General features: G+C 39.2%; 3 protein-coding genes and 6 non-coding genes across 11 annotated transcripts; 5 read left to right on the forward strand and 4 right to left on the reverse strand.

Moving 5' to 3' along the window:
- The first annotated feature begins 460 nt into the window (after window positions 1–460).
- On the forward strand, window positions 461–533 carry Trnak-cuu (transfer RNA lysine (anticodon CUU)). Its single transcript has one exon. It is a non-coding gene; the product is annotated as a tRNA-Lys (tRNA).
- Window positions 534–1,005: 472 nt separating this feature from the next.
- LOC148907357 (uncharacterized) lies at window positions 1,006–3,255 on the forward strand. Of its 2 annotated transcripts, none has more exons than XM_089037065.1 (3): window positions 1,006–1,301; window positions 1,502–1,727; window positions 1,810–3,255. In XM_089037065.1, the coding sequence occupies exons 2-3, from the start codon at window positions 1,502–1,504 to the stop codon at window positions 3,144–3,146; spliced, it is 1,563 nt and encodes a 520-aa protein (XP_088893191.1). In that variant the 5' UTR covers window positions 1,006–1,301; the 3' UTR covers window positions 3,147–3,255. The 2 variants fall into 2 exon arrangements, with proteins under 2 accessions (XP_088893191.1, XP_088893192.1); XM_089037066.1 differs by having other exon boundaries at window positions 1,581–1,727.
- LOC148907358 (uncharacterized) lies at window positions 3,240–5,728 on the reverse strand. 2 transcript variants are annotated; one of them, XM_089037064.1, is made up of 4 exons: window positions 5,532–5,728; window positions 5,138–5,331; window positions 4,846–5,009; window positions 3,240–4,654 (listed from the first exon to the last, which is right to left on the reverse strand). In XM_089037064.1, exons 1-4 carry the CDS (start codon window positions 5,545–5,547, stop codon window positions 3,472–3,474), a joined length of 1,557 nt encoding a protein of 518 aa, XP_088893190.1. In that variant the 5' UTR covers window positions 5,548–5,728; the 3' UTR covers window positions 3,240–3,471. The 2 variants fall into 2 exon arrangements, with proteins under 2 accessions (XP_088893190.1, XP_088893189.1); XM_089037063.1 differs by lacking the exon at window positions 5,532–5,728 and having other exon boundaries at window positions 5,138–5,413.
- Window positions 5,729–5,918: 190 nt separating this feature from the next.
- Window positions 5,919–9,936, forward strand: LOC148907359 (uncharacterized). The gene is made up of 3 exons (XM_089036298.1): window positions 5,919–6,518; window positions 7,209–7,314; window positions 8,274–9,936. The coding sequence occupies exons 1-3, from the start codon at window positions 6,302–6,304 to the stop codon at window positions 8,569–8,571; spliced, it is 621 nt and encodes a 206-aa protein (XP_088892424.1). The 5' UTR covers window positions 5,919–6,301; the 3' UTR covers window positions 8,572–9,936.
- On the reverse strand, window positions 9,555–9,627 carry Trnak-cuu (transfer RNA lysine (anticodon CUU)). Its single transcript has one exon. It is a non-coding gene; the product is annotated as a tRNA-Lys (tRNA).
- A 1,814-nt stretch (window positions 9,937–11,750) lies between the features above and the next one.
- Trnae-uuc (transfer RNA glutamic acid (anticodon UUC)) lies at window positions 11,751–11,822 on the reverse strand. Its single transcript has one exon. It is a non-coding gene; the product is annotated as a tRNA-Glu (tRNA).
- Window positions 11,823–12,713: 891 nt separating this feature from the next.
- Trnar-ucg (transfer RNA arginine (anticodon UCG)) lies at window positions 12,714–12,786 on the forward strand. Its single transcript has one exon. It is a non-coding gene; the product is annotated as a tRNA-Arg (tRNA).
- A 705-nt stretch (window positions 12,787–13,491) lies between these two features.
- On the reverse strand, window positions 13,492–13,563 carry Trnae-uuc (transfer RNA glutamic acid (anticodon UUC)). The gene has a single exon. It is a non-coding gene; the product is annotated as a tRNA-Glu (tRNA).
- A 342-nt stretch (window positions 13,564–13,905) lies between these two features.
- On the forward strand, window positions 13,906–13,978 carry Trnar-acg (transfer RNA arginine (anticodon ACG)). The gene has a single exon. It is a non-coding gene; the product is annotated as a tRNA-Arg (tRNA).
- The last annotated feature ends 278 nt before the right edge of the window (window positions 13,979–14,256 follow it).

Genomic DNA, 14,256 nt, shown 5'->3' on the forward strand with positions numbered 1-14,256 from the left:
CTTCCTTTCAGGTTTCCAAAAACTTTTCGTAATCGATGTCGAGAGAATCGATAATAAATATGACGGCAATAAGCGCTTCAGGACACTGGACACGGGCACTGGATCGGAAGTGCTTTGTAGTGCATGAGAATAAACATGGCGCTGCTTGAATGCGCACTTAGGATTCCGGGTTCGAGTCCCTAGTTGTTTGTTGGTTCTCCCCTGTGCTTCAAGGGTTTTTCTCCAGGTTCTCCGGTTTTCCTCCCTCTACAAATATCAACTACTAAATTCCAATTCGATCATGGAACAAGGGCCACAGGTTTGTTAACCACTGGCTACATTAAGCGCTACGCTTGAAAAACAAGGACGATAAAGGAACATCAGATAACATACTATTATCTTCAAAATATAAACCGCAAACTCACTAGAAACAAAGTACAGGAGAACGTGTTTGTATACAATGAAAATATTGAAATGAAGTGCCCGGTTAGCTCAGTCGGTAGAGCATGGGACTCTTAATCCCAGGGTCGTGGGTTCGAGCCCCACATTGGGCGAGTGGTATCCATTTTGACAAAATACGGTTCCCTTGGTTTCCTTTAGTGATTCCTTTATGCGTGGACTCTGCATGCTACTGCTACTGCTACGTGTTAAGGTTCCTGGTCTTTCTTATTTTTCCATCGGGAAGCTGAGAAAAAATCTGATAACCTTGGTCCAGAGGTTATTTAGTCCTTCTCCATCGGCGTTCCTGAAGCCCAAAGTAATTGTCTGCTGGTATCAAAATAAACTTGACAACTTTTCCTCAGATAAATATGTGGTTAAATATAAACCAATATTTCCTGCTAATCGGTGACCTAAGGCAACTAGCTCTTGCTTAATTGCTCCGAAGTCAATAGCTTAACGAATCAATTATGCTCTCTCCATATTATTGACTCCTACTAGAGTATTGTGTTTACTTTTGGCGCGTTCACATTACTTTATTTACACAACACGACACAATTAGATTAAAAACACCGATTCAAAGCAATAGGCCCTTTGCAGCTAGTGGTCACGTGCTTGGATACCGCTTAGCAACACAAAACTGGAGAGCAAGCCTTCCAGTAAACAAAAGTTGTAATAGGTCAAGCACGCGTGGTTTTATACGATAGTTTCATCGTTCAAAACGCTTAATCCTTTTGCCCTATCTACAAACACAGTAAGATAATCTTAAATTCTCTCCTTTGGACTCGATTTTTGGTTCGAAGTAACGATATTCTTCGCGTTATCGCGAAAAAATTGTCACCGCCGGCCCGCTCGACGGCTGAAAAACATGGCGACTTCGCAAGGTATGTACTTCAAAACTCTCCTTTTTTTTGGTTTCTTTTCAATTATTGGACTTCTAAAATCTCTAAAATAACAGTTTAGATTGTGAATGGTGATCGATTGTAATTGGACGGCATTTTAATGGACGATTTGTTTATTTTTTGTGAGAGTGATTCCACGTCTAAAGTCAAGACTAACCCATGTTTACATATATTCGCTGTAGATGTTAGAACTCCCGACGAGCCATCACATACCAAGAAAAATTCTTCGTACTGATATTTTTATATTTATTTTTGTTTTAGATGAAGTAGAAACTCAAGACATCTCTATCTTTCCTTCCCTCACCTTCGATGATGTAGGGAGCTACGCTATAGAGAAGTCTGGCTGCACAAGCACTTCGAAAGCGTACAAATTTATGGCGGAACCAGGCTATTTACATGACGTTAAAGGTACTTGATAGCCAAAATGTTTTTTCTATTTCATTATGATATGAATGGCAGACAATTCACACTAATTTTTCCAATTTTTTAGTGATATATACCGACCAGTGCGTGAGAGTTAAATGCAAGTGTTACCGCTCAATGAGGAAGTCTGAACCACCGCACATTTTAGAGGTGTCAGTCCAGAACAACAATTTGACATTGCTGTCTGGGCTGTGCTCATGTGTAGCCGGGGCAGGTGGATACTGCCATCATGTGATCGGGCTTCTTTACTATTTAGCCCTTCTTAAGCAACTGGGACATCGGACATTGCCTGATGAGCTAACATGTACCAGCATGAAGCAGCGTTGGAGCATACCTAGAGGATCCAAAATCGCACAAAAAGAAATACAAGACGTGCTAGTGAAAAAACCCCAACTTGGCGCTTCGTACAGTAGATATATCAAGAGTAATTTGTATTCCCCATCTACCCAGTATCCTACCCTCACAAAAGAGCACTTTAACGGCTTCCAACCACCTTATCCTCTCTTTACAACCATTCTGCCCAATCAAGATCAACTTGGCAATATCCCATTTGTACAGAGCAAGTTTGGAAATGTCCCAAAAGGCTGTGTCCTGTCATATCAACAAAAGATGTCAACTGACTACATCATAAATGATTTTACTTGCACTTCTTTCCCAGAGCTTCCCCTCTCAAGTGCAGAGGACAGATTTAATAACAATGTGTCAATCTGTCTTGACAGTCGTCAACAATCTATATTTGGAACATTGTCTGTGACAACAGAGTCATCACTGAGAGTGCAGCAGCAAACAGTCACTCAAAGTCAGAGTGATGTATGGCACCTGCTCAGAAAAAAAAGGGTAACAGCAAGCAAATTTGGCATTGTCGCTCGCCGGGTGTCACATTTTGACACCCTTGTCAATCAGCTAAACCCCACCAGATTTGTACAAACTGCAGCAATGAGAAGAGGCATTGAACTTGAACCACATGCTGCCATGGTCTATGCTAGCAATGCAAAGGGTGGAAGAGTAAACCTCTTCCCATCTGGGCTGATTGTCCACCCAAAGTGCCCATGGCTAGGTTGTAGCCCAGACAGGAAAGTTTATGACCTTGATGCCGTAAATAATGGTCAGAATCCCTTTGGCTTGTTAGAAATAAAGGTCGTTAAAGAGGGGGAAACATCATTTGACAATGTGAGGTATCTCACCAAGGACCAGAACACTAACCAGTACAAACTGAAAACAACAGACATTTATTATTACCAGATCCAGTGCCAGCTTGGACTCACAGGATTAGAATGGTGTGATTTTTTCAGTTACATTGACGAAAATTTGTTTGTTTGCTCTATAATTAATTTTGATTCAGTGTTTTTCCAGCAAGCAAAGGACAAAGTTGATAGTTTTTTCTTCAATTACTATTTACATTAATACACTAAGATTTTTGTTGTTGTTCTCAAACCATGGCCAGATTTCTTATGATAACAAATATTATATTATTTTTATTAATGACAAATCAATTCATAATCTTAATTTATTTTTTATTATATTTATATCATATTAGTATTATATTTATTTGTGCTATTTAGATTTTGTGTTTGTTCATTAGTTTTTTTTTTTGAGTTTTCATTTACAAACAAATTGAAATAGTTACAAAAAGCAATCCAAGACACATGATAAACCAACCTGCATTAAAGATTATCTAATGGGTTATGTAAGCCACATTAATCATACATTCACCAACTTCTTACAGACACTATGCCTCATTATTACCATTGGATAAAATAAGTGGGCCTTGAAAATTTGTAAGGAGGCAGGCTACAGTATATAACTGATTGACTGAACCTAAAGTGGACAATGGCACATCTGAATCAAAAAAGTGGTACTCTTTGACTCTTCTTATTGCCCTCTCGACATGAATTCTAAGACTTGCTAGTGTCTTTGTTTTTTGAACATCTGCGGCAGAGAATTGTTCCTGACTTTCAAGAAACGGAGGAATATTTAACTCTACCCGCTTCTCCCTAAGTAAATCTTCAATGTCAAACCCTTTGTCTGCCATGACTGAATCACCAGGTTCTAACAAATCTAGAATGCCGCTGCACCTTGTGATTTCCTTATCACTAATCCCCCCTGTGTAAAGGCTAGAAACGAAGCTAATAGCTCCATTAGGGGTAATGCCTATCAAACCCTTGAGTGTAGTATTACTCTTATAACTAGAATAAAGCTGCGACTGAAGTAGTAGGGAGGTAGGTGTTTGAACAAAAATCTCTGTACAATCTAAAATGACACGTGTGCTTGCATAAAGCTTTTTAAAACCTTCTGGCATAAACCTATCAACATCTTGCCTTGAAGGCCAGATCACTTGACTACCAAGAAGAAAATACAAAAAATTAGTCCATGTGATCAATTTCCTGCAAACTGACGATTTATGTATTCGGAACCTATGAGCTAAATCCTGTCCGAATAGACCTAGTTTGAGGCGTACACAAAACATAAACAATTCATCCACAAGAAGCATATTTCTTGAGTCTGGTCTACTTTCTCTTTCTCCAGAGGCATAACAATATGTCATTTGTGCAGCACATGGCTGCAAAAACTTAAAAAAGAACTGAATATGTAAATAGGATGGGAAACCTGTATAAAATCTTATGATCTCATTGTCTGTGCCAAATCTCTCAAGCCCAAATTTATTAAGTGCTAATTGTTCTGCAGCTTGCCTCTTAATGTCCTCAATTTCTTTTGCAGCTTCAACTTTAACCCTTTTTATTTCAGTGAGGGCAGCTGCAGTTTCATTTCTACTTTGTTCAAGTTGCTTTTGTGCATCTTGGAACTGTGCTCTGAGTGACTGGACTTGTGCTTGTAGGTCATCCATGCTGAAGGTTGTAGAAGTGCTGGGACTATTATCTTCATTGTCATCACTTTCATCTGTCTGAGTGTCTCTGTAAAAAGGTTTTGAAATTATGATGACACTCAGTTCACACTCAGTTCACACTAAATAAAAAATTATAAAAGACTAAATTATTAAAATTATAAAATTATTTTGGTTTAAACCAAAATAAACATCAAGTACAATTCCATCAGTCAAGTCTAAATGAAATGTATTGAAGTAGAAATATGTGATATTCATTACCTATCTACTTGTCGAATTATCTTTCTTCTTGCTTTGGATTTGGTTGACCAGTCAAAGATTGATGGTACAGCTTCTCTTTTTAGCAACTGACGTCCAGAATCAGTGGGAGGATTGTAATCTTCCTCAGTGAAGTGTTTTGAGCACACTCTGGTACTTTTGTTAACCTATTATAAATCAAATGTCCTTTTAATAACAATGTAACTGTATTCAACTATTTTTATCTTCATTACAGTTTTTTAAAGATCCACAGGCAATTCGTATTGTGCATTGATATTGTTAGATTCCTATATACCTTGAAGTGTGGGCCCACATCTCTTCGTATCTTCACCAGCCATTCCTTTTTCAATTGCTCATCCCTTGCACGGCCTGGTAAGCGGTGAAACTTTAAATCAGGATGATATCGAGAATCTCCGTTACACAAGGGAACACAACAATGGTACGAAGAATTTTTCTTGGTATGTGATGGCTCGTCGGGAGTTCTAACATCTACAGCGAATATATGTAAACATGGGTTAGTCTTGACTTTAGACGTGGAATCACTCTCACAAAAAATAAACAAATCGTCCATTAAAATGCCGTCCAATTACAATCGATCACCATTCACAATCTAAACTGTTATTTTAGAGATTTTAGAAGTCCAATAATTGAAAAGAAACCAAAAAAAAGGAGAGTTTTGAAGTACATACCTTGCGAAGTCGCCATGTTTTTCAGCCGTCGAGCGGGCCGGCGGTGACAATTTTTTCGCGATAACGCGAAGAATATCGTTACTTCGAACCAAAAATCGAGTCCAAAGGAGAGAATTTAAGATTATCTTACTGTGTTTGTAGATAGGGCAAAAGGATTAAGCGTTTTGAACGATGAAACTATTGTATAAAACCACGCGTGCTTGACCTATTACAACTTTTGTTTACTGGAAGGCTTGCTCTCCAGTTTTGTGTTGCTAAGCGGTATCCAAGCACGTGACCACTAGCTGCAAAGGGCCTATTCTCAACAGAGGAATGCTTTCATAATAAGCCTTTTCAAAATAAAAACACAAGATATAACAGATAAAAATATTCAAAAATAACCACAAGGGTGGTTTGCTTTGCTTTAAATATTATCTTTCCGCATTGATCAAGTGGATCAGGTGAAGGTGTATCACAGTGTTTTGAAGCAAGTCAAGGGTCATTGAGCACACGGTGATTGTAGACTCAGACGTAACTGAAACTACTATTGGATCGTTGTGTTAGAGCTTTGTGAGTGAAGGTTTCAATATCGCAGCGAATTAAAGCTGGAGATTCAAGCAACTAGGAACTATAATTACACTACTTAAACAGATTGTTTTTTTTTATCTGAAACGTGTAAACTTGTCACCAAATCTTCAGTCCTCTTTCAATTTTATCACTTTTGAAAACAGTAATAACATTCAGTTTGGTCGGCTGGCTTTCGTGACTTTAAACTGACATCTACGAGTGTAATGCATCTAAAATCTACGCCAGAATCTAGTACTGAAGTCTACCTCACGCGAGAAGCAACCACAACACGAACAGAAGAACATAGTTCTGATGGAGTAAATACTACCAGAAGAACAGCTTCATTTACTCGGAGTAGCACAGCATTCACAGCGTCAGCAAATGGGACAACACCGCGAGCTGAATCTTCAAAATCAAACCACAACAACGACTTTGTCAAAGGTAAACACATAAGGCATGCGTAGAATTTGTTTAATTTCTACTTTTTGTAACTACTACTAGATATTTGGGGATATTTCTTTGAAAATTGTCTCATGATATGTGGGTTATATTATTCGGCTCCATTTTGCTATCGCTCGTTTCTTTCAAAAGCAACAACACTCCGCCAAGTGCAGGCACTTTGTTTTGAGTCAGACACAAGATGATGCCAATAACAACGGAAGTCTCAGGAGTCCTGTTCTTTTACCTGAATGTCTGTCTGAGGGTTGCGGTAATTGTTCGAAAAATACTATAATTAAATGGTAGACTTGTGGTAGGGCATGTGGATATCAAAAAAATGACAGTCTGAGATTTGTAAGTGTACTAGTCAGTATAATTTCAGTGGTATCGGTGGCGGTGGCGGTGGTAGTGGCTGTGGTGGTAGTGGCTGTGGTGGTAGTGGCTATGGTGGTAGTGGCTGTGGTGGTAGTGGCTGTGGTGGTAGTGGCTGTGGTGGTAGTGGCTGTGGTGGTAGTGGCTGTGGTGGTAGTGGCTGTGGTGGTAGTGGTAGTGGTAGTGGTGGTGGCAGTGGCGGTGGTAGTGGTGGTGGTAGTGGTGGTGGTAGTGGTAATGGTAGTAGTGGTAGCGGTAGCGGCCTTTAAAACACCCTCTTTTTGTAATACATTTCATATCATATAAAATTAATCATTGCAGGTGATTTTGGGGCTGAGGTCATTTCAGGATGCGTTATTGGAGCAGTCGCTGGTGTTGTACTCATCGCTGTTGTTGTAATCACACTCTACAAAATGAAAAGAAAAAGGTAAAAAATTACCCTTCTATTGGAAATGATTGCAAACCCACTCAACATTTGTTTTCACTGGGGAAAATACGCTCAATATATATCTTTTTACTGATACGGCAGTCACCTTAAATTATGGGATGCCTAAGGAGAAAACGTAGATATATATATAAAGCATAGAATTCGAATAATGGCGAAGTTACTCTTTCATATTATTTTACGCTTTGGTGTTTTACATATACTGCCCCAACCACCAGCAAATGTAATTGGTATTTAGATGTGTTTCACATTGTTGGATACCATAATAAGTTGTATAAAGAAATAACCTGACAGCTCGGTGCTTTCTATAAACTGTCCAGTAGTTGCCCCCTCGGTATCACATAATCGGCTTAAAACAATAGTATTCAAGATGGCCGCTGTATCAGTAAATATCATTGTGGGCGGGTTCAGAACATATAAAGAACATAGAAGCCGAGAACGAAATGGTACATGGGAAGTACGTTAATTAGATGTATCTAGTGACGTGGATAGTGTTCATTAGTTGTCTCTGACTCTGACGTTTCGGTCTAAAATTCAGTTTAAAAATTGTAAATTTCACAAGTCAGAGACAACTTTAAAACATAATGAATCATGAATCTTGACTGCAATTTCGGAATTCGTGGTTAGTGTGTTTCAATGTCCTTTTCCAAAAAAGAAAAAAACAACATTTCAGCATAAAGACGCCATCTTTATCGCGTTACAGCGAAAGTTTCTGATAAGAATTGAAACAATGCATTATTCGGATGCTCTACCGTTGAGCTATGGCCAATACTTGTCTGACTAGATCTTGTTGCGACGGCAAGCATTCCCCCCCCCCCCCCCCACCCCCCAAGTTTTCTTACTTTCGTTGTGATAAGCTGAATAATTCCATCTTTTATTAATACCAGCGAAATTATTATTACCTTGACTCAGTACAGTATTGTTTCATTTTTCCCCACTAGAAGCAACGTTCGCACTGCTAGAAGCAACACTCAAATGTCTTTCGATAATCTAAGTTATGATGGAGATGTCGGTGACCAACGGAACTCCGAGTTTGTAGACATGACAGACTTTGAAGTACTGCGCTCAAACATCGTTAGTTCAATCAAACGAAAAGTATCTGCATTTTCTATCTCAGCCAGCAAAGAAAACGAACAGGAAAACAGCCGAAAGATCAGTTGTGGACGATTGAGTATTGTAGAGACCCTGGAAAGTACCAGTGTTAATATTGGGGAAATTGTACAAACTATTGAAGTATGAGAACTATAGGCCTTTGCTGAGATAGCGAACATGTTGCATCGTGGATTCTGGTAGTGGTGGTAAATGACTTTATAAATAGTATTTCCTAATTTCTTTAGCAATGCCATGTCTGAAACAAATCTTACCCACCGAATATAGTATGTTTTCCATCTTCAGATCTCTGGACGGGCGTTTTTTGCTTCTTATTCACAGGCGGTTTAGAAATGCGGCTATTTAAAAAAAATGGAGAAGGTTTTGTTTCATGTTACATGCCGAGCCCAAAGTGAATTATGGTGGATGCGAAGAATTAAATAATCAAAAGATCAAATCGATATGGAATTTTTTCTAAACTTTCTCTGCACATTTTCCTGAATATTTTCTTCTTCCTGACATTATTAACGAATGAATATATAAATGTCAAGCTTGATAAGTAAGTAACATGCAAAATACAGCATTCAAGATGCAGCATGCAAAATGCAGCATGCAACCGTGCAGTATGCAACATGCTGCATGCAACATGCAACATAAAGCATGCAACTCAACCTTCACCATTTTTTAAAAATAGTTGTATACAGAGGAAGCGGGACTGGTTAAAGTCTAACGTCAGGCTCTAAACACAAAACTATAAACCGCGCTTGCTTTAAATAAAGCGATCAAGGTGTGAGCAACTTCCCCCCACTGAGATATCACACTAAAACTCACTAAAAGAAAAACCAAGCAGCGTAGACCTTTTCTGAGTTTGTTAAATAAGATGCATTATATTGTGGTCCAGCTTCGGTACAAGTAACACCAAATAAGGCATCATGAAGAAAAGATGTTTGTACACAAGCTAGACTACAATGCATAACGTTCCCTGTCTCAGAAAAGGACTATGACTGTTTCGTTTTATTCAGATGCCAAAAGTCGACCCGACTAAGCACGTGATTGAGACAAGGATCCTTAAAGGTAAAGGACTGATTAAAAAAGTTAACTGTATTTATCATCAATTAAGATAAACTACATTTCGCCCGATGTGGGGCTCGAACCCACGACCCTGGGATTAAGAGTCCCATGCTCTACCGACTGAGCTAACCAGGCTCTCCTGTAATGATTACATTCAACATATTGATTCCACTAATTTGATGAAAACTACACTAAACTAAGAGCTTGGTTACAGGAGTGCGTCTTCAAATTGTCTCATCGCGTTCAAATTTGCCTGCCACACGCAGCAATAATAAAGACGCAATAACAGCCCTGAGATCCCGAATATTTCGCGCGGCCATGTCAGTGCTATTTCCCAAAAACATTCTCATTAGTATCTATTGTTAATTTCACCAAGATGGTCGCCATGTTTTGGAATTGACCCTCTTTGGAATGCTTGATCTAAATAAAAATATTTTCTTTTCATCTGTGAAACGATTGGCAATAATAAAGTTTATTAGATGCTGATACGACCTGCAAATATACGGTTATCAAGGAATCCCTAAGGTAAGAAAATAATTAACATGGAACATCTTATTGCAAAAAAGTAAGACTTTTTGTGTGCCCTTATGTACCGTGTAATCGTGCTTTTTACTCCGACGAAGGACTAGCGTCCGAAACGTCAATAAGTTTTTTCATCTTTTTACGGTGTAAAGTTTACCCTCTTATAGGGTAGCAGAGTGCGTATCGATATGTGTGGCTCTTCTTCGGTAAAGACATCTCGTTTGGCAACAACAGCAGCAGCGACAAAAACTGAATCTTTTTGCAACGTTTTCGCGATGAAGTAGAATCAAAATTAAGTTCAACGATCGACTTTGAGAGATTGTCTGATGTAATACAGCAACTTGTCTCACAATGATTTGTTATGGAAGCCCGCGATAATATTTCATTTCGCGTAAATTATTCAACGCCCCAGACTGTAACGGTGCAAATGGGGAACACAACTTGAATAAAGAAAATATATTTCTCTTGTTCAACGCAATCAGTTTAACGTGTAAGACCTTGTGGCCTAATGGATAAGGCATCTTACTTCGGATCAGGGGATTCCAGGTTCGAGTCCTGCCGGGGTCGATCATACAGCTCTTTTGGCTGAAATACGACTTTTTGTTTGCCCTCATCGATCGTCTCCTTGAACAGGAAAGTCAATCTTCTACCATTTTCATGCCATCGATCTTGACCCTTGTCAATTGAGATGGTTCAACATGCTCCTTTATTCCGTTGCATATTCTTCTTGAAAACATCGATGGACAGACATCAAAAAGAAAGATATACTAATGTAATGGAAAGGCAATGGAAATGCTTTATCATGCATGGCAACCAATTGCAATTTACCCATGCCGTACTAACCACGCTGTCAGACAGCTGTGCATTACCAGAGCGTTTAACATTTTCCAAATCTAATTCTGCAAAATAGCTAGCAATGATGCTTTTGTCCATTCAATGGTATGAAGTTTTTTTACATACAATGGCGGCCCTGTGGCCCAATGGATAAGGGGTCTTAAACATCTCATTTTTTGCAGGTGGAACACGTTGGCCGAGTACACTGGACCTGTGAGTTTTGAGTTTGACTCTGTGCGAGAACTTCACAACTGACTTGACGTGAACCTCTTTCTCTAAATGTGGTCCTCTACATGATTACGTGGTGATCTAATTAACAAAAAAATATTCATATATCGTGAGGCAGTTTCATAAAATGGCTACGCCTTGAGCTAATTTTAGTGGCCATGTAGTCACATTGTTAACTTACAATTATCTTGAAGGTCGTCAGTTGTGAGGTACTTAGACCCGGAGGATTAGCCTGAATTTTCCTTCAACCGTAATATAAAACTATTCTTAATTTGTGACAGACAAATCGGTGGTAAGGCAATCAAAATAAGATTAACTAACCTCTTTTGGTAATACGACAAGACATTCCTCTTCTTAAGACAGTTTCGTCATTTGCAGCTTGTGAGTTCCTTCTTCTACTAATCGCTGCACATTCTCATTTCTCGCATATCAAAACCAGTCGACAGGTACCAAGAAATGCAATTTTTTCATGACACTTAATACAGACAACTTGTCATTCTCTTGAGAATACGTTTGTTTGTTTGAGTTGTATCCATATGTATGTATCTTCCTGTGCGCGATCGCTAACAAAGAAATTACAGTCAATTCAAAAAATGTTGTCGTCGACCAACTCAAGCCTACGCGACTGGACCGAAAGGAATATGGGTACAAATCACTGAAGCGAATGCAAAACATTCCCATACCGGGAATCGAACCCGGGCCGCCTGGGTGAAAACCAGGAATCCTAACCGCTAGACCATATGGGAAATCACATGCTTTTTTAAGGTGCGGAATTGGACAAAATTATCATAATTTTAAAATTTATTTCAAAAACCCTCAATTTGGCAGCCAGGTTGATTTCCCATATGTTACTTAAAACAGCCCCACAATGCATTACATAATTTTTACCCATTTTTTAAAATCAAACTCGTAACGTTTAATACCAGCGAAAGTATTCTACACCTTTGAAAGTTTGGAATAGATAAAAGCCTTTCCCTCTCATCTGCGAAATAATTGGCAATGATAAAGTTAAGTGGTCACGTGGATAAGGCATCTGACTACGAATCAGGGGATTGCAGGTTGTAGTCCTGGGGGAGGCGGGGTCGGGGGCGGCAAAATTTTCGTTTTGGGAGCTGCAGATAAACGGTTATCAAGGAATTCTCTTGGGAATAGTTGCAACCATCGATACGTGCGACGTTTCGAACGGTTAAAAATACGCCCGGTACCGTGTAAAGGCATCCTTAGGTGAGTAGTTGAGTGCTTATTGATATATGTGGCTCATCTTTGGTAAAGGCATCTCGTTTGGCGACAACAACAACAACAAGAACAATAATATCAGCAGCAGCAGCAGTAACAACAAAATCAGTAACAACAACATACCAACAGAAAAATATTTCCAAATCAGCGTTTCCACAATCAATTAGAATCAAGTTCTAAGAACTCGAAGGCTTTTTGAATGGATTGCGCACGGTAACGGTCGATTTTGAGAGACTGCCTGATGTAACACCCCTTCTGCAACTTGTCTCACAATGATTCGATATGGAAGCCCCCGATAATATTCATGTCGGGTAAATTATTCATCTATCCAGACTATAACGGTCGAATGTGGAACAGATCATAGATCATTCGCTTGTTCAAATACATATTTTAAAGAGTAAGACCTCGTGGCCTAATGGATAAGGCATCTGACTTCGGATCAGAGGATTCCAGGTTCGAGTCCTGGTGGGGTCGCTGTATCAATCTTTTGAAAGCGATTGAAATATGGCTTTTTGTTCATCTTTTGCTATTCTCACGCCATCAATCTTGACCCTTGACCCCTCAGATGGTTCAAGATGCTCTTTTCGTCCGTTGCTTAGTCTTCTTTAAAAAAACCGGGAGCTAACCGGGATCCTGCGTTTGTCTTTTTTTTTACGTAAATAAATTCAATACCAACGAAAAAAAAAAAAAAAAAAAAGTTGCTATATAATAAAACGAATAAAACAGCTTTTTCCGTGCTCCATTCATTAATAAAGCGTTTAGGAAGCGCTGTAAGCACTCAAGAAGTGAGAGACCGGCTCGCGTTTCTCCTTACACTTCTTTCGTGTTTACGTCACTTCCTGCGTGCTTTATTACTGAACGGAGCACGGAAAAAACTGTTTTATTTGTTAAATATAAACGAGAGCACAGGTTCTCTGTTGCCATCAAAACGTCTGAGGTTAATGAAGGCAAAGATACCATGGAAATAGAAATATCAAAGAAATGGCAACGAAGGAGGAATTTTCACCGAAAATGGGAGAGGGAAACGGGACCCAAACACTTCGAAATGCCAGGAAGGTAGACCCAGATGTAAACGTAGAGAAACAATGTTCTTGTCCATTAGAGTAAAATGCAAAAATGTGGGACAGAATTAATTTTATTTTCAGAGTAATATTATGTAATATTCCGATAAGCAAAACATTCCCATACCGGGAGTCGAACCCGGGCCACCTGGGTGAAAACCAGGAATCCTAACCGCTAGACCATATGGGAAATCACATGACAATTTTAGGAGCGGAATTGGGCAAAATGACCATAATTCTAAGATGTATCAAAAAACCCTCAAATTGGTAGCTATGTGTATGCCCCATATGTCCCTTAATTAAAACAGCCCCACAATGCACTACAATTCAAATTCTACCCAGGTCTTTTATCAACTTCGTAACGTTTAATACCAGCGAAAGTATTGTACGCCTTTGAATGCTTGCACTAAATAAAATCTTTTCCCTCTTTTCCTCGATATGATCGGCAAATAAAGTTGTTGTTGTTGTTGTTGTTGTTGGCAATGATAGAGTTAAGACAATGTTATTAATGATTAAGTATAAAATCATTGAAGGCCTCGTGGCCCAATGGATAAGGCATCTGACTACGAATCAGGGGATTCCAGGTTCGAGTCCTGGCGGGGTCGGATATTTTAATTTTTCGTCAAGGTACCTTTGAGTTTGTTTGCCAAAATGGACGCTACACTACTAGGGTCTAACCATCATACAATTCGAGCGTAGAGGTGTCTATGGCGGTGATCACAAGGGTTATTCAGAGTCAGAAGTGGATTTATGGTGGAAGAAATCGTCTGGGCTGCCTGTGCATGGACTAATGGACAAGGCATCTGACTTCGGACCAGGATTGATTAGATCACATCGCGGTCGATTCGTCAATCGATTCCCGCCAAGGGCATTTGATATTTTT

Source organism: Actinia tenebrosa, unplaced genomic scaffold (genome assembly GCF_029948245.1).
Source record: "Actinia tenebrosa isolate PJP-AT-01 unplaced genomic scaffold, QUT_ActTen_1.0 PGA_scaffold4__44_contigs__length_22323623, whole genome shotgun sequence".
NCBI lineage: Eukaryota > Metazoa > Cnidaria > Anthozoa > Actiniaria > Actiniidae > Actinia > Actinia tenebrosa.

What these genes read in the sequence shown, in the direction of transcription:
- LOC148907357 (XM_089037065.1), top strand. Translation starts at nt 1,502, where the DNA reads ATGTTAGAACTCCCGACGAGCCATCACATACCAAGAAAAATTCTTCGT. An exon ending in CTATTTACATGACGTTAAAG is followed by an intron (nt 1,728 to 1,809) that starts GTACTTGATAGC and finishes CCAATTTTTTAG; the next exon opens with TGATATATACCGACCAGTGC.
- LOC148907358 (XM_089037063.1), bottom strand. Translation starts at nt 5,413, where the DNA reads ATGGACGATTTGTTTATTTTTTGTGAGAGTGATTCCACGTCTAAAGTC. An exon ending in ATGTGGGCCCACACTTCAAG is followed by an intron (nt 5,010 to 5,137) that starts GTATATAGGAAT and finishes GATTTATAATAG; the next exon opens with GTTAACAAAAGTACCAGAGT. An exon ending in ATAATTCGACAAGTAGATAG is followed by an intron (nt 4,655 to 4,845) that starts GTAATGAATATC and finishes ACCTTTTTACAG; the next exon opens with AGACACTCAGACAGATGAAA.
- LOC148907359 (XM_089036298.1), top strand. Translation starts at nt 6,302, where the DNA reads ATGCATCTAAAATCTACGCCAGAATCTAGTACTGAAGTCTACCTCACG. An exon ending in CAACAACGACTTTGTCAAAG is followed by an intron (nt 6,519 to 7,208) that starts GTAAACACATAA and finishes TAATCATTGCAG; the next exon opens with GTGATTTTGGGGCTGAGGTC. An exon ending in TACAAAATGAAAAGAAAAAG is followed by an intron (nt 7,315 to 8,273) that starts GTAAAAAATTAC and finishes TTTCCCCACTAG; the next exon opens with AAGCAACGTTCGCACTGCTA.